Source organism: Cnephaeus nilssonii, assembly GCF_951640355.1.
Source record: "Cnephaeus nilssonii genome assembly, chromosome: 20".
NCBI classification, from domain to species: Eukaryota; Metazoa; Chordata; class Mammalia; order Chiroptera; family Vespertilionidae; genus Cnephaeus; species Cnephaeus nilssonii.
Window position 1 is genome coordinate 48,102,243 of NC_137091.1, and position 18,921 is coordinate 48,121,163.

General features: G+C 42.9%; 1 protein-coding gene across 1 annotated transcript; it reads left to right on the forward strand.

The window, feature by feature from the left end:
- Positions 1-4,263: 4,263 nt before the first annotated feature.
- Positions 4,264-14,617, forward strand: LOC307092396 (uncharacterized protein). Its single transcript, XM_079759712.1, has 5 exons — positions 4,264-4,400; positions 5,117-5,650; positions 6,784-6,928; positions 10,064-10,137; positions 11,907-14,617. The coding sequence occupies exons 2-5, from the start codon at positions 5,636-5,638 to the stop codon at positions 13,197-13,199; spliced, it is 1,527 nt and encodes a 508-aa protein (XP_079615838.1). The 5' UTR covers positions 4,264-4,400; positions 5,117-5,635; the 3' UTR covers positions 13,200-14,617.
- Positions 14,618-18,921: the final 4,304 nt, after the last annotated feature.

Here is an 18,921-nt window from a genome sequence, read left to right on the forward strand (position 1 = left end):
AGCCGAAGTCTGGCTTCCCTTTGCTTGAGGTGACCAGGCTGATCAGGGGAAGGCGCCCACCCCATCACCCCTCTGCTGCAGTCACTGCCAGTCACCGCAGCCGCCCAGGTATTTTCATCAACACATAGACCCCAGTCCCTTCACCATGAAAAAATGACAACTTTCTTTAAGCATTTTCAAGATGTGTCTTTCATAGAATATGACATTTCTTTATTTTTCTTTTTATCCTCACCTGAGGATATGTTTCCATTGATTTTTTTCCCCCTTCCCTCTGATCCCAAGCTCAGCCCTTCCCAAGCCAAAAGCCTCCTCCCCAGGTTTAGGCTTGGGAAGGGGTCCCTCCCCCACCTCGGATCACAGGCTCGGCCCCTTCCTAAGCCTAAAGCCTCCGCCTCAGGTTTAGGCTTGGGAAGGAGTTCCCCCTCACCTCCGATTGCAGGCTCAGCCCCAGGTTTTAGGCTTGGGAAGGGGTCCCCCAACCCCACCTCCGATCACAGGCTCGGCCCCTTCCCACGCTCAAAGCCTCCGCCCCAGGCTTTAGACTTGGAAAGGGGACCCCCGCCCCTCCGATGGCAGGCTCAGCCCCTTCCCAAGCCTAAAGCCTGTGCCTGATGGCTGGCTGGGAGTGACCTGAGTGCCCAGGAGGTTCCGCGGACCCAGGTATGTATGCAAATTAAACGCCATCTTGGTTGGGTTAATTTGCATAATCACCCTGATTGACTGGTGGGCGTGGCTTGGGCGTAGCAAAGGTGCGGTCAATTTGCATAATACTCTTTTATTAGGTAGGCTATTTTATTGATTTTTTTTACAGAGAGAAAGGGAAAGGGGGAGAGAGTTAGAAACATCGATGAGAGAGAAACATCAATCAGCTGCCTCCTGCACACCCCCTACTGGGGATGTGCCCGCAACCTAGGTACATGCTCTTGACTGGAATCGAACCTGGGACCCTTGAATCCCCAGGCTGACGCTCTATCCACTGAGCCAAACTGGTTAGGGCTCAATATCTTTTTTTGAGATAAGTTGGCAATGTTTATTTCTGGTGTGTTTATTTAATTTTGGAATAGGTGTTACATTCAAATGCTTCCTGAAATAATAAAAGGTGTATAGTGAAAGAACAGTACTTGAGGAATTTTAATTCAAGTGTCAGTCACATCATTGGTTTTAGTAACGCCGTTATCACAATTTTCTTTAAAAGTTTTATATTTAGCCGAAACCGGTTTGGCTCAATGGATAGAGCGTCGGCCTGCGGACTGAAAGGTCCCAGGTTCGATTCCGGTCAAGGGCATGTACCTTGGTTGTGGGCACATCCCCAGTAGAGGGTGTGCAAGATGCAGCTGATCGATGTTTCTCTCTCATCGATGTTTCTAGCTCTCTATCCCTCTCTCTTCCTCTCTGTAAAAAAAATCAATAAAATATAAATTTTAAAAAAAAGTTTTATATTTAAGCAATGATCTTGTCCTAAATCAGGCATCCTCAAACTACGGCCTGCAGGCCACAAGCGGGTGTTTTTGCCGTTTTGTTTTTTTACTTCAAAATAAGATATGTGCAGTGTGCATAGGAATTTATTCATAGTTTTTTTTAAACTATAGTCTGGCCCTCCAATGGTCTGAGGGACAGTGAACTGGCTCCCTGTTTAAAAAGTTTGAGGACCCCTGTCCTAAATGATCACATCTTAGTCATCCAAGTCTCATATCCCAGGTTGTGTCCCTCTGAAAGGCTCTGGAACTCAGCCATGTTGAGTCTTGCTCTCCCTGGGGATTGAGGAAGGGAGCAGGAAAGGCTGCTGGTGTGAGTATGAAATTGCCCATCTACCCAGGGAGAGTTGTGGTTTCACCTTCTAGTTTTTCATCCTCACACAGACCATTGCAACTCTTTAATGAAACTGCTTACATGAATTCCAATTGCAGTCATGTTCCTGGGTTCAAGCTCCTCCCCATCGCCAGCCCCTCCCTGAGATCCCAGTTCCTATGGAGTTGCTTCAGGCTCAATACCAACATCTGCCTGCATGGCTGGCGGGGTGGGGGAGAAATTAGCTCCTGACATAACCCTTTGCAACTTTTATTTGTCAACACATCTGGAAATTTTTCTGAGTGCTTTTATAATATACTAGAGGCTCGGTGCACAAGTTCTTACACAGGTGGGGTCTCTTGGTCTGGCCAGTGATCAGGGCTGATCAGGGCCATCTTGCCTAGTCTGGGGGAGGACTGTGGGAGGTTTGGCTGTGGGAGCACACTGACCACCAGGGGGCAGCTTCTGCATTGAGTGTCTGCCCCCTGGTGTTCAGTGCGCATCATGGTGACTGGTCATTCCATCCACAGGTCATAATGGTCGCTTAGGCTTTTGTATATATAGATGTGTGAGTCACTGACTTCCAAACTTCACCATTGAGAATGGAGAGGGATGTTGGCATGCAGACATCACTGCTGGAGGATGTTTCATTTATTATCAATTTTAAGGAGGAAATCCACAGGGATGTCTGAAATTTGGAGATCACTTTTAACACATCATTTCTGGAGGTTGCATTTGCCCCTGTGGATTGTATCCTCTCCCACAGAGAAGGCTCCTGTTTGATGCAGGTGAGGCTTCATCAGGGTCTCTGTCAGGGCATTCCCCTCTGTTCCATTGGTGTCTGTATCTGTGCTAATCCAGGATCACACCCACTTGCTTACTCTTGCTTTGTAACATGTTTCTCAGTGTAAAAATAGTAAATCTTTCAACTTTTCTATATTTGAAGTGTTCTGGCTGTCCCACATCTCTTTGTCTGTCCATAGCAAAATTGCCTTGGAATTTTGATAGGTAATCTATTTATTCTGTAGAACAGGGAATATTAAGGAATGTCTCAATTTGTTTCTATCTGCTTTCTTTAGCATTGTTGTGTCATTTTCAGTGTAGAAGTCTTTCACCGTCTTTGTAGAATGGGTTGGTCTTTATGTATTTGTCTGTTAGTTATATGTGTTATGTTTTCCAGCTTTGGGTGGCAATACTGAGGGTTGATATTTTATTGGCCTAAAGTGATTAAATACTTATATAGGTTAAACATAATCCTCTGGTCTGACTTACTCTAAATTTCAGGTTTCTAAACAGGTCATATCTTTAAAGTAAATAAAGTTTGATGAAACTCTAGGGAATATCTATATTCATGAAAATACTGGAAAATAATCAAAATTAAAACTCATCAGACTAAATCAACTGATAATAGTTATTATTCTTATAACTGTTTGAAATATTGTTGATTTTAAAATTATTTTGTTTCCCAAATATAAGGAATACTAACAGGAGACATTCTACATTATTGTCAATGGTCCATTATCTAGATTATAGGGACTATTAAATTAATGACATTCATTTAAAAATGCATTCGCAGAACAAAAATACTTCAAAGACCACAACTTACAAACAAAATTTTTATCCCTTGAAAAATACCTGAATTAAAATATCTCCCCAACAGTGTTGGAGGAGACCTTATCTCATCAGGTGCCTAACCATTAATGGGTATCTTGTTCTGTCTCTGACACCCCCATCCACCTGCTTCCCTAACTCAATCTGCCTCTCCTTTCAGATGGGGGGACAGGGAGGGGCTGAGAGAGCAGGCTGCCCTTCCCCTCCCCCCTCCTCACTGAGGGTTTAACGATCCAGGCAAATCGCAGGCAGAAAGTTTCTGGTTTCAAACCCAGTCTGCCCGCCTTTTGAATTCTCTGTAACTTCCCTGTGAGAATGTGTTACCGGCTGTGAAGATCCTGGAAAGACACCTCCTGGGACATGTGCAGCTGAAGGGCAGGCCAGCCAGTAGCTCTCAGCACCGCCTCTGGGATCTGGAAACTTCTGTGTGGATTCCAGATTCCTCCTCCCCTCTTTATGCTTTGCCACAGCTGCCATTTACTCGCTAGCACCCCAATAAAAGACCAGCCCCTCTATCTGGGGAGCCTTGTGCCATCAGAGGGCACCTGGCCCTTTCCTCCCTTTAAAGGAGTAAAATACCCGCCCTCTCTGCTCCTGTCTCTTCTCTCCCTGGTGAATCCTGTCACAGCCGCGTCACCAGCCAAACCCCAACAATGACGGGGGAACTCCCCCAGGAGGGGCTGTCCCTGTGGGAGGAGGTGAGGGACCCAGGGCTGCCCCCTCGCTCCTGCCCCGCCCTCCCTCCCTCTGTCCCCGCACAGGCCCCGCCCCCACCGCGGAGTCGCTCCGCTCAGGCGCTGGCCCCGCCCATCCCGCAGGGAGGCGCATGCGCAGTTCCTGGCAGACGCGGAAGCGGCTGTGGGGGGGAAGGTGGCGGTTCCCTGAGGAGGTGTCTGTGCTTTAAAGCCGCTGCTCTCCGTCCCCTCCCCGCAGGGAAGGCTGAGGGCGCTGCGGGCGCTGAAGTCCGTGGTGAGGTCCCCGCCCCGGAGCCCCTCACAGCGGTGAGTCCGGTCCCGGGCGGCTGCGCAGTGGAGGCGCCGCGTTCCTTTGGGGGAAACTGAGGCCCGGCCCGCGGTCTCTCCGCCTGTGGCTGTGGCCCCCGCCTGCCGCGTGGTTTTCCTGCTGAAAACCATCCCCGGGGCCGCCGGTCCCCCCGCGGGGCTGGGAGTCTGGGTCAGGGGGTTCCCGCCCTTTGCGCCCCTCCCCGCCCGGCGCTTTCCGCCCACAGAGCCCGGATGGCTCCCGGCCTGGGGGTCTGCACCCCGCCTTCCTAGGCCCCCCCATTAATAAGGGGTCTGAGTGCCCGGGGAGCACAGTGTCCATGGGGTGGGGCTCAGGGGAAGAACGCGGTGTCCCCAGAAGAGGTGACCTGCCCGCAGGGAGGGCTTTGTGGGGGCGGTGACTGCGGGGGGCGGGGACCCGGGCTGGGGGGTCAGGAGGGGGAGGGAGAGAGACAGACACGTGGGAGGAGGAAGGGCGGTGAGGGGTCCACAGAGAGGGGCCATAGGGGTGTGGGAGGACTGGACGGCGATGGTGGGAGTGAGGAGGTAAGTCCCTCTTGTCCATTCTCTGAAACTCTTGAAGGATGGACTGGATTGAACTGGATCTTGGTTCCCAGAGCCCATCTATTCATGCTGAAGTCGTTTGATCAGCATATTTCAGTAGCTAACTTTCCCCAAGGGCTTTATCAAATTCTCTCTCTAATTTCCTGGGAAAGGAGGAAGGAAATCTGCCTGGGAAACCTGCACGTGTACAAGTTCCTGCTTCACCCCCTCCCTCTCCCCAGAGGTCTCAGGTGAGCTGGGTCTGATGTCTGTACCCAGTGCTGCTGAGAGCAGCTCTGGGGGAGCCTCCCAGGCCCCAGGAGGGAACTGGTTAAAGATGCCAGGACATGGGCCCCAGGGCAGGCTCTTTCAGGGGAGGTAATGGTGTTGTGTTGGGTTTGGGGTTCAGCGCTCACTGCTCTAGGAGTCTGTGGATGTCTTTGGAAGGACAGACACATGAAGACAGAATAAAACCCCTCCCAGTGTGGTCTCCATGTGGGAGCTCATTGTTCCTGACTCTCTCCTGTGACCAAGGACAGGAGGGGGGGTGCCTTTTCTTCATTTCCAGAACCTTCTACTGTGAGTATGAGGTGAACTAACAGGCTGTGCAGACGCTTTTGAAGACAAATTCTGTGACTCTAACATACTGTCACCTGAGGAAACAGCCCAGACCCCATCAGGATCAGGACCACATGGCAGCTTCTCAGGTAAAAGATGTATCCTATGGCAGGGGCTATATTTGCTTTTCCTTGAACATCTGATGATATATTTCTCTTTTCCCTTCCCACGCCTCTGTCCCCTCTGCTTCCCCTGGTACAGTCTGTCCTGTTAGCCACAGCTGGCTGACTCACTGCTGCTTCTCCCTCTGCTCCCTAAATCCCCCTTTCTGTCCCTGCACTCCCTCCCCCAATTCCTTTTTTTCTTTTCTGGGAAGTATATTTTACTTACATTTTATTTTTTTATTTTTTATTTTTTTGTGGTTGTAATGAACTCTAAGGTTTTATTTATTTATTTTTATTTTTTTCTATTTTTATTTTTTTAAATTTCTTTATTGATTAAGGTATCACATATTTGTCCTCATCCTTTATTTACATTTTAAAAATCTGTAACTAATCTATCTCTTCCTCCTTTCCACCCCCAGAGACTTGGGAATGGAAAGAACAGGCACCTCAGACACCTACTCCCCACATACAAATAGGCACCCCATGACTCACACCCACAAATGAAAGAGAAAGAGGTCTGAACCTCCCTCTGAGAGATCCCCCAGGTCTGGGGGGAGGAGGAGGGGCCTGAGGGATGAAGGGTGGGTCTCTTTAGAGAAGAAAGGGACAGAGCGGGCAAGTCAGTGTGCAGGGGTTGGAAAGTAGTCCAAGGCTCACTGCATCCTCTTTCTTCATACCCTCCTGCCTCTGCTGGTGAGGGGTCTCCCTTCAGCTCCTCAACACGAGACACAAAGCAGAGGCTGCAGCCACTAGCGGTCAGCTCTCTGGACACAAAATACTTTTGCTTTGTGATCTCCTGATGTGGTCACCACCAGGGAGGCATGTTTGCTGAGGGCAAAGTCCAGGACCTCAGCCGTGTGGCCCCACTTTGTTCGCTGAGCCAAACCAGCTAGGGCCTGCCTTAATTTTAAAGATTATTTTCCTGTAAAGGAAAATCTGTTCTGTGGGTTTGTGGACATGTGTCATCCTCATGCGTCAGAAAACACATCAGAGAATGTGACTGGGGCAAAGTGATCTTATTGGGGGATTCAGGATACTCCCCTAGGTCCAAACCTCTTCTCCTAACACTGTTTCCATGTTGGGTGACAGTATGAACTCTGCTGGTGACCTCTTAGTAGCTATGTCTTTTCTTTCAGGGACCGTTGACCTTCAGGGATGTGGCTATAGATTTCTCTCAGGAGGAGTGGGAATGCCTGGACCCAGCTCAGCGGAAGTTGTACCTGGATGTGATGTTGGAGAACTACAGCAACCTGGCCTCACTGGGTGAGGATGACTTCCTTCCCGAGTTCCTCCTCCATCCGCAGGGTTTTCTTTCCTTTATTATTTTAACATCTATAGGGGATTCTGCTTTCTATGGTAGATTATTGCTCTCAAGGAACAAATTGGGCCCTAGCTGGTTGGGCTCAGTGGAGAGAGCACCGATCTGCAGACTGAAAGGTCCCAGGTTTGATTGTGGTCAAGGGCCAATGCCCGGGTTGCGGACTCCCTCCCCAGGATGGTGTGTGCAGGAGGCAACCAACTAATCAATGATTCTCATCATTGATGTTTCTATCTCTCTCTCCCTTTCCCTTCGTGTCTGATAGCAATGAAAATATACATTTTTAAAAAGAGGAACAAATTGGGGGTAGAAAAGAAAGGCTTTGTGATGTATGTGAATTAGGAACTCAGTGTTTGCACACTTTACATATTGTCTACACTAATTAAGGTACTATCAGAAAATAATATTTTAGAAAGTCATTTCTAGAATATTCCAATATTCTACCATATCTTCTGGGCAGAGGACAACCTGGATTGGAATTGGGAAATCCTCCTATCAAAATTCACACTCCATTTACTTTTATTTTTAAATATATTTTTATTGATTTTCTTACAGAGAGGAAGGAAGAGGTATAGAGAGTTAGAAACATTAATGAGAGAAACATGGATCAGCTGCCTCCTGCACACTCCCCACTGGGGATGTGCCCGCATCCAAGGTACATGCCCTTTACTGGAATCAAACCTGGGACCCTTCAGTTTGCAGGCTGACGTTCTATCCACTAACTAAGTCAAACCAATCAGGGCTATTTATACATTTTTTAAAAAGATTTTATTGAATTCAGAGAGGAAGGGAGTATTAGAGAGAGATAGAAACTTCAGCTGGGCATTAGTTGATATTTTTATATGTGCCCTGACCAGAGATCAAACCTACAACTTTGTTATATCTGTACAATCCTCTTAAGCAAGTGGGCTACCTGGGCAGGCAGATTGGATTCTTTCACTGACTTCTATGTATCTAGGCCTCTAGCATGTCTTTTCATTCCTTGTTGTATTATTTCTGTATAGTAGTGAGTAATACTTTATTGTTTGTACTTCAGTTTATTTATTCATTCACTTGTTGACAGACCTCTTCATTGCTTCCAATTTTTGTAAATTATGAATAAACAGCCCCCTTGTAGGCTTTGTGTAGATAAAAGGCTTAGCTTTCTGCTTTAAGAGTCAGGAGCCCAATTACTGAGTGTATATTTAGTTTTATAAAAACCTCCATAGCATCTCCCCAAGGGGCTGTAGCACTTGGCATTTTCAGCAGCAGTGATTGGGAGTTCCAATTGCTCCACATCACAAAGGCATTTGTTGGGGTCAGTGTTCTGGATTCTGACCTGTTCAATTGCAGTTTAGTGTTTCTTGCCTGTGCTGTTTGTTACTTCTCATTGTTATAATGTGCATTTCCTTAATGACATAAGACGTGCAAGATCTTGTTACACTGCTTTTCTATGAGTATATGTTTTGTCGTGCTGTGTGTTAAGGTGTTTGGCCCTTTTCTGGTTGTTTTGTCAATGTGGAGTTTGAAGACTTCTTTGTCTGTTTTGCATAATTGTCCTGTGCATGTTGACTTTTTTATTAATATATCTATCCTGGAGGCCTGGTGCACGAAATGCATACTGGAGAGGGTCCCTAGGCCTGGCCTCCTTGGCCTCCACCTTCCCTTGCTAGCTGAGAGTCCTGGGATTGCTTCGAAGGTTTAGGTCACTTTGGGTACTAATGACAGCTGATACTGTTAGCATTTCAAAGTAGGATCATGGAATGTGTTTTTCAACTTACTGATTTCTTCTTTAATTATAGTCAGCAATGTGTGTGTGTTTGTGTTTTGTTACTCCTCACCCAATGATATTTTTCCCATTGAGTTTTAGAGAGAGTGAAATGGAGGGAGGGCGGAATTGAATGAAAGAGAGAGAAATATCATATCGACGTGAGATAGATACATTGTTTGTTTGGCTTCCTCACTAGTCCCAAATGGGGTTCGGATCCAAGCTGCAACCATTTCCTGGGTGGCCCATGCTCTTACCATTGAGAAACACTGCAGAGGGCAGCCAGCAATATATTATGCTTCACAACATACAAGTCATGCACCTTCTTAAGAAGTAAACTGTTAATATTTTTTCAATTATGCCGTTATTCATGTAAATACATTCTTTAATTTGTTATTTTATATTAATATTTGTTACCTTATAGGAACACAGCTAACTTTGTTGGGTGCTTTTACATAGCAAGTTTTGAGAAATTAATTATATCTCTATATCTATATTTTTAGAAATGTGCACTCTGTGATTTGCAATATAGAATTCTGTCATCTGTTAGCAGAGATCATTTTATTTATTTTCAATTTTTTTGTGACCATGAGAAATATTTAAAATATCTTAAGTATCTTAAACTCTTAGTGTCAATTGCATTAAAAACAGCGCAATTTCATTTTTACCCGTGTACCCACATAAGTTGATATCACATTATCTTTAATGTGTGACAGCAGAGATTTAACATTTTATTTCTTTTATATATTTTTTATATTTTCAAATTACATTTTTATTTCAGAGAAGGAGATGGGGGAAGAGAGAGAGAAACATCCATGATGAGAGGGAATCATTGATTGCCCCCCCCGCCCCCCACTGGAGAATGAGACCACAACCCAGGCATGTTCCCTGACCGGTAATCAAACTATGACCTCCTGGGTCATAGTTAGACCCTTAACCACTGAGCCATGCCATGCAAACTATTCCTTTTATTTTCTAAAGTTCCACAGGAGAAATCAAAGTGATACGTGTTTCTCTAATGGAACACGACAAATAGAACATGTACAAATGCACTTCCCTCATCTTTTTCTCTCTCCAGAGAAGAAACGGGGTTTGGGAATGTTTTTATAATATTGCTATTGTGTGCCAGGGGGTTTGAGAAGGTATCATTGGCAAATACAAGCAACTCTTTCTCCCGCTTCGATGTGAGTTTTCCTCATTGTGCTATCTTGAGCTTTCTTTGAATTCTTCACTTCCTTGTGAAGTATTCCAAAATGTCATTTGGTCAATACCTGCTGGTAAATTCAAAGTGCACGCACTTGATTGTCAAAACTGAGATTTTATTTTCTTTCAGCTATGCCATCTGCAGATAACCAGGCCTTTATGCCAAATTCCGGAATAGAAGTTTTATTCTCTGAAATAATACTGGTAAGATATAAAAGGTGTTGTTTTGATAATGTACACTTTTTTTTAATTAAAAAAAATATATATATATTTTATTGATTTTTCACAGGGAGGAAGGGAGAGGGATAGAGAGTTAGAAACATCGATGAGAGAGAGACATCGATCAGCTGCCTCCTGCACACCTCCTACTGGGGATGTGCCCTCAACCAAGGCACATGCCCTTGACCGGAATCGAACCTGGGACCCTTCAGTCCGCAGGCCGACGCTCTATCCACTGGGCCAAGCTGGTTAGGGCGATAATGTACACTTAATAAAAGCCTTGGAATTTGAGTAAGAGTGTGATGAGAAGGGAGGATATTAACATAAACAGAACTAATCTGGGACAGTTATTATAATACATTTCTTTTTACCTAAAGATGTCAGCTGTATTATGCATATATTTCTTTTTACCTAAAGATGTCAGCTCTATGCACGGAGCCAAACCATCTAGGACAATTTGGTAGTCTTTTAAACAAGAAATAATTCATTCTTCCTCTGACAATTAATGTTTTGTATTTATTTCTTATCTACAATTTTAATAAATTAGGAAAGCTTTTTTTATAAAAAAAAGTTTAAAGTAAGTCACATTGGCAGATCAGTGTGTTTCTGCACCTGAAGGCTGAAAACAAGTTTATACTGTTATGCAATCTTTTTTTTTTTTAAATATATTTTATTGATTTTTTACAGAGAGGAAGAGAGAGGTATAGAGAGTTAGAAACATCGATGAGAGAGAAACATCGATCAGCTGCCTCCTGCACACCCCCCACTAGGGATGTGCCCGCAACCAAGGTACATGCCCTTGACCGGAATCGAACCTGGGACCCTTGAGTCCGCAGGCCGACGCTCTATCCACTGAGCCAAACCGGTTTCGGCTGTTATACAAACTTGGAAAGGAAATCTGGAAAAACTAGGAATTCGAAGTCTGTGGTGTAAATAATCATTTGAATTGTTTAAAATGTAGGGTGGGATTAAACTTTGATCAATCATTTCTAAAATATATAGATTTATAATGTACCTATGAAATTAAAATGTGTTAAATTTGGCAATTTTTATGATTTTTTAAATTAAAAATATATTTTTGTTGATTTCAGAGAGTAAGGGAGAGAAAGAGGGAGAGGAAAACATCAATGATGAGAAAGAATCATTCATTGGCTGCCTCTTGAATGCCTCCCATTGGGGATTTGTCCTGCAGCCGTGCCATGTGCTCTTATTGGGAATCAAACCACGTGATCTTCCTGTTCATATGTTGAATCTCAACAACTCAGCCATGCAGGCAGGTCAATTGGGTGATCTTTTATTTATTCATTTTTATTATTGTTATTATTAAATATGTTTTTATTGATTTCAGAGAGGAAAGGACTGGGAGAGCAAGAAACATCAATGATGAGAGAGAATCATTATAGGCTGCCTCCTGCATGCCCCCTACTGGGGATCGAGCCCACAACCCAGGCTTGTGCCCTTGACTGGAATCGAACCCAGAGACCCTTCAGTCCACAACCTGATGCTCTATACACAGAGCCAAACCATCTAGGACAATTTGGTAGTCTTTTAAACAAGAAATAATTCATTCTTCCTCTGACAATGAATGTTTTGTATTTATTTCTTATCTATGATTTTAATAAATTAGGAAAGCTTTTTCTATAAAACCCTCTTGGTTTAATGAGTATCACAAAATGGTTCTTATGGAACAAATGTACATGTTTAATGAAATTATAACGGTCACTAAAGGTCTTTCTATCTCCTATTATCACCAGAGTATACATAATGGAGGTAGCAGTTATCAATGGATTGAACATTTGAAAAACTTTAAGCAAGAGTCATATCTTATTCATCACACAAGTGAGCATGCAGAGGACCATTATAAAAGTGGAAAAGTGTTTGACCTAATGTCCATTCCCAACATACATCAGGATATTCCTATTGTGGAGACGATACACAAAGGAAGTCAACGTTTCAAGTCTTTTCAACAGTCTACAAATTGCAATGAACAAGAGAATATTCATACTGAGGAGGAGACTTACAAATGGAGACTTACAGACTCCCATACGTGTGGGAGAGTCTGCAGTCAAATAATCAATCAAAATAGACACAAAAAAATCCATAGTGGAGAAAAACCTTATCTATATAAAGATTCTGGTAAGACATCTATTTGGCCTTTAGGTTGCACTCTAAATCAGAAAATTCATCCTGGAGAGAAGCCTTACAAATGTAAAGCATGTGGCAAAGCCTTTAAATGTCATTCATCTCTTGTTGTACATAAGGGAATAATTCATACTATTGCAGAACTTAACAAACTTAGGGAAAATGAACAAGGCTTTAGTCAGTCCTCAGGACATATTCAACATCATAGAAATCATAGGGAAGTAAAGTGTTATAAGTGTTCAGAATGTGGCAAAGTCTTTAACAGACCCTCAACCCTTAGTATTCATCAGAGAATTCATACCGGAGAGATCCCTCATGAATGTAGAGAATGTGGCCAAGCCTTTAGAAGTTCCTCAGGTCTTAGTAAGCATCAGAAAGTTCATACTGGAGAAAAGCCTTATAAATGTAGAGAATGTGGCAAAGCCTGTAGAAGTTCCTCTGCTCTTAGTAAGCATCAGATAGTTCATATTGGAGAAAAGCCTTATAAATGTAGAGAATGTGGCAAAGGGTTCTATAAGTACAAAAGGCTTAATCTACATCACAGAGTTCATACTGAAGAGAATCCTTATAAATGTAGAGAATGTAGCAAAGCCTTTACATGTTCCTCATCCCTTAATCGACATAAAAGAGTCCATACTGGAGAGAAGCCGAATGAATGTATAGAATGTGGCAAAGCCTTTACCTGTTCCTCATCCCTTAATTTACATAAGATGGTCCATACTGGAGAGAAGCCTCATGAATGTAGAGAATGTGGCAAAGCCTTCATCCACTCCTCATATCTCAAAAAACATCAGAGAATTCACACTGGAGAGAAGCCTTATAAATGTAGAGAATGTGGCAAAGCCTTCTTTTACTCCTCATCCCTCAATAAACATAAGTGTTCATCCTGGAGAGAAGCCCTATAAATGTGGAGAATGTGGCAAGCCTTTGGCATGTCCTCAAACCTTAGTAGCCATCAGAGAGTTCATAAAGTAGAGAAACCTTATAAATGTGGAGAATGTGGCAAAGCCTTTAGCCAGTTCTCACACCTTATTTATCATCATCGAGTTCATACTGGAGAGAAGCCTTATAAATGTAGAGCATGTGGCAAAGCCTTCATCTACTCCTCATCCCTCAATAAACATAGGAGAGTTCATAATAGAGCAAAGCCTTATAAATGTAGAGAATGTGGCAAAGCATTTGGCACCACCTCATCCTTTACTTATCATCAGAGAGTACATAGTGGAGAGAAGCCTTATAAATGGAGAATGTGGCAAAGCCTTTAGCCAGTTCTCAAACCTTATCTATCATCAGAGAGTTCATACTAGAAAGAAGCCTTATAAATGTGGAGAATGTGGCAAAGCTTTTGTCCACTCCTCATCCCTCAAACAACATAGGATTGTTCATACTGGAGAAAAGCCTTATAAATGTAGAGAATGTGGCAAAGCCCATAGATGGTCCTCACAACTTACTACGGATAAGAAAGTTCATCCTGGAGAGAAGCCACATGAATGAAGAGAATGTGGCACATCCATTGGCACCTACTCAAACCTTACAGCACAGCAGAGGGGTCATACTACAGAGGAGCTTTATAAATATAAAAATGCAACAAAGCCTTTAATCAGTGTTCCTGCCTTATTGTACAGCAGAGTTCATACTTGAGAGAAGTATTACAGATATGAGTAGCCTCATAATTCCTTGACCTGCAGTGAGAACTTATTTAACATCATAGCATTCTGACTGGGAACAAGCCTAATGAATGTGAAAAATGTAGTGAAGCCTTTAAAAGCCATTCATGTATTACTGTACATGAGAGACTTCATACTGAAGGAAAACCCTTGAAATGTAGAGCATGTGCAAGATCCTGTACCTATAGCTCAAAATATACTGGATATCAGAGACTTTTATAGTGGAGGAAAGCCTTACACTGTAGAAAATGTGAGAAAGCACTGGCTGGCTTGCCTCAGTGGTTTAGCTTGGATGAATGAACCAGGAGGCCAGGGTGCAATTCCTGGTCAGGGCACAGGCCTCAGTTGGGGGCTTACTTCCAGTTGTGGGTCTTGCAGGAGCCAGCGGATTAGTGACTCCCTCTCAGCATTGATGTTTCTATAGCCCCGTCACTTTTTCTCTCTGTGCTATAGCAGTGGCATCTAAACCTCTTCCTCATCCACATCAGCCTTTCAGGTTCATATAACTTCTCTTCAGTAGTTTGGAATTTTACTAATGCTGTAACTGACATCAGAATTTGGCAAATATACGGGCACATCCCCAATAGGAGGTATTCAGGAGGCAGCTCATCGATGTTTCTCTCTCATCGATGTTCCTAACTCTCTATCCCTCTCCCTTCCTCTCTGTAAAAAATCAATAAAAGATATATTTTTAAAAAACTTCGGCAAATATATTGCTTTATGTTCATGAAGTAGGTAGCCCACCATTTAATTTTATACTGGATTCTAAGGTTTTGAATATTATTTTTGAAATATAAATTGGCTTCTGTGTACTTTATAACTGGAATGATTTTTCTTTTCCTGATTTTCATTGGAATCCTGAAGAATATTACTCAGTGTTACCTCATTAACTTTTTTCTTGGGGTACAATCAACCGGTGTAAAACAGATTTTATTCTCAGTTACTTGAATCTGGACCATGGTCTTTATGGTTTTGTTCTGTTCTGGACAAACTATTGGATCCAGTTCATAGGAATTCGATAACAGCTAGACATTAGTTCCATTTTTGGTACTATATTGAGGAATATGGAGTAGGTGTATTGATGTAAAATATACGTAAGATATTTTTTCACACGGTCATTAGGAAAATAGTTGAAGCAGACATTGTCCTTTGGGATAGAGGGTATTCTTGTCTTCATTTTGTCCAGAATGCATATTCTGCCGTGAGGTTAAAAGCTCTAAGTCAGAGATTTCAGCATCGTTTATCTCATGGCACATATGAACTAACTACTGAAATTCAGTGGTCCACCAAGATACATTTTGCCAGTGTGCCAAAACAAAGGTATGATTTTGATTCATGCGCACCACACAGCTATTACTGTGCTGCTTGTTATTTGTATTAGACATTCTATGGATAATGTAGTCTGTGCTACTTACTAAATAGTCAGATGTTTGTTCTAAAAATTCTTGCAGCACACCAGTTTGCCCGTGTGACACTACTTGAAAATCTCTGGTGCTCGCTTTGGCAGCACATATATTAAAATTGGAACGATACAGAGAACATTAGTATAGCCCCTGTGCAAGGATGGCATGCAAATTCATGAAGCGTTCTATATAAAAAAGAAAATCTCTGGTGTAAACGTATCCAATCCGTCTTGTCTAATGTGTCAGTTAAGACCACTTTTTTCCTTATTGATTTCTGTCTGAAAGAGCTATCCATTGATGTCTATGGGAAGCTAAAGTCTCTTACTATGAATGTATTAATTTTAAGATGTCAAAAGCTATATTCCTCTCAATCAATTAAAATATAAATGGAATAAATGCTTCAACCAGAAGACACAGGGTAGCTGAATGGATAGGGAAATAAAACCCATACATATAGCTGTCTAAATGAGACCCTCTTCAGATCAAAAGACACAGCATGAAATTAAAGGGTTGGGAAAGAGTTATTTAATCTGTACCATTCGGTCCTAAATATCCTTTTCTGCAGAGAATTTTGCTGTACTGAGAAATGTAATCATGGACTGTGTACATGTAATAGATATGAGAATAACCGTGCTCAGAGTTAGCTGACCCATGTGGAAGCGCTGACTCTTAAGTCAGCAAATAAACAGTTTTTCAATACCAAGAAACCTATGGTGCAAGGAGTGGAGCAGGTCAGAGCAGGCCTGCTGGGAATCTCAGGTAAAGATGCCTCTCTTTTCTGGAACCACTTAATTGATGGCTTTACATTCCATTTCTAAAATTTGGAAATCCAATAAAGGGAAAAACTTTTATTTTTCCCTTTATTGGATTGGAAAAAGTGATTTCATGGAAATGAAAAACTTTAAATGTCAGGATTGCAATACTAATGTCAGATAAAACATAGACTTTAAAAGAGAGGCCATAATAGAGGTATACTTCATCATCATAAAGGATCAATTTCTTCATGCAAAGTACTTGTGTATATAAAGCAAATATTGTTGGACATGGGGGCAGAGACTGATCTGTTTCACTTTCTGTTTGTTTTGGATGTTGATTTGTAGGATTTGTGATGTATACTAGATGCTTTAAGATGTGTGACTTGAAACCACCTTTTCCCCTCTCATAGACAGACTACTAGAGGCCCAGTGCATGACATTTGTGCACACAGGGGAGGAGGGGGTAGGGAGAGGCCCCTCAGTCGGGGCTCCCAGCCTTTCCCAGGCTAGGAGCCCTCGGGGGATGTCCGACTGCCATGGAGGCCAGAGAGGCTCCCTCCAGCTGCCAGTCCAGTTTCTGGCTGAGCAGTGCTCCCCCTGTGGGAGCACACTGACCACCAGGGGCAGCTCCAGCATTGAGCATCTGCCCCCTGGTGGTCAGTGCACTTCATAGTGTCAAGCCATCATTTTGCCATTTGGTCAATTTGCATATTACCTTGTTATTATATGGGGTTTTCACTGAAAAGATAGGTTCCTCATATGCACGGAGCATTAATTTTAATGGCGAGTATTTTATTTCAACTTTGTTTTTTGTGTGGGTGTCAAATCGCAAACTCTACTGTAAAATTTGAGGTGATATGATTTAACACTGTTTTTATGTAAGAGTTCATGGACTTAGCTCACATATGGTTTCTATGTCTTGACTAAATTATAACCATTTTAATTTCAGTAACCTGTTCAATGAGAATGTACACCAAGCATGTCAAACTCAAAAGTGATCATAGGCCAAATAAACAAGGTTTAAGTTTATGTGCTCTGCAAAAAAACAAAAGTTTCAATTTTCATAGAAATGTAGGTTTATTTCGATAGAGACATGCTGAATACAAAGGGCTGAGATAAATGAATAATCATTAACAAAATAATATTTTAATAAAATTAATATTTGTCTTGAACATTAACTTACCAGACATTGAATAACTGCACAAATTAATAAGTGTAACGCAAATACACCTATTTTTCTTGTTCTCCAAAAGAAAATATTTCCTGTTGCTCACACCAAACAAGTCAGTCCAAGACTAATGACCTGGCAATTGACTGCTAAAATATTCGCTGCTAGTATTAGTGGAGAGAAATGGTGTGCCTGCACCTAAGGCACCTAAAAGAAATGAAGGCAACACGATTATAGTAATCAGTCCTTAGCGAATGTTGTAGTTTGTTATTCATAACTAGAGGCGTGGTACACAAATTTGTGCATTGGTGGGGTCCCCCTGCCTCGTGATTGAGGCCTATGCGGGGGGGTCAGGAGGAGCAGCTGGCTGGGCAGAGAAGCCTCTGGAATTTGAGTGGCTGGGGGGACAGACCAGGGGAGATTGGGTAGCCAGCGGGGAGGGGCCATGTGAGCTTGGCTGGCAAGCACCAGGGTGGTGGTTGCGGGAGGTGGGCCCTCCTGCAGGGGGGAGGTGAGAGGAGGAAGGGACCGCAGGAGGTTGATTATATAGGTTAACCATAATACTCTGCTCTGACTTATTGTAAATTAGAGGTTTCTAAAGAGGTCATATCTTTTTTTATTATTATTATTTACTTCTTTTTTTTAAAATATATTTTATTGATTTTTTACAGAGAGGAAGAGAGAGGGACAGAGAGCCAGAAACATCGATGAGAGAGAAACATCGATCAGCTGCCTCTTGCACACCCCCTACTGGGGATGTGCCCGCAACCAAGGTACATGCCCTTGACCGGAATCGAACCTGGGACTCTTGAGTCCGCAGGCCGACGCTCTATCCACTGAGCCAAACCGGTTTCGGCTAAAGAGGTCATATCTTAAAGTAAATAAAAATTTATTGGATAAACTCCAACAAATACCTATATTCATGAAAATACTGGAAAATAATCAAAAGGAACAAAATGTGATGGGACTAAGTAAACTGACAATCATTCTTATAACTTTTAAATATTGTTTATTTTAAAATTGTCTTGTTTCCCAAATATAAGGAAAATTAACAGCAGACATTCTACATTAATATCAATGTCCCATTAACTAGGTTATAGGGACTACTAAAGTCAAAATATTTATTCAAAAACGCCTTCCCAGAATACAAAGACTACAACTAACAACTAGAAAAATTTTATCCCTTGAAAAATACATAAATTAAAATCTGTTTCCCGCTGTGTTGGATGGGACCTTATCTCATCAGGTGCCTAACCATGAATGGACATCTGGGTCTGTCTCTGACAACCCATCCACCTGCTTCCCTAACTCAAGCTGCCTCTCCATTCAGATGGGGGGACAGGGAGGGGCTGAGAGAGCAGGCTGCCCTTCCCCTCCCCCTCCTCACTGAGGGTTTAAGGATCCAGGCAAATCAGGGGCAGAAAGTTTCTGGTTTCAAACCCAGTCTGCCCGCCTTTTGAATTCTCTGTAACTTCCCTGTGAGAATGTGTTACCGGCTGTGAAGATCCTGGGAAAGACACCTCCTGGGACATGTGCAGCTGAAGGGCAGGCCCGCCAGTAGCTCTCAGCACCGCCTCTGGGATCTGGAAACTTCTGTGTGAATTCCAGATGCCTCCTCCCCTCTTTATGCTTTG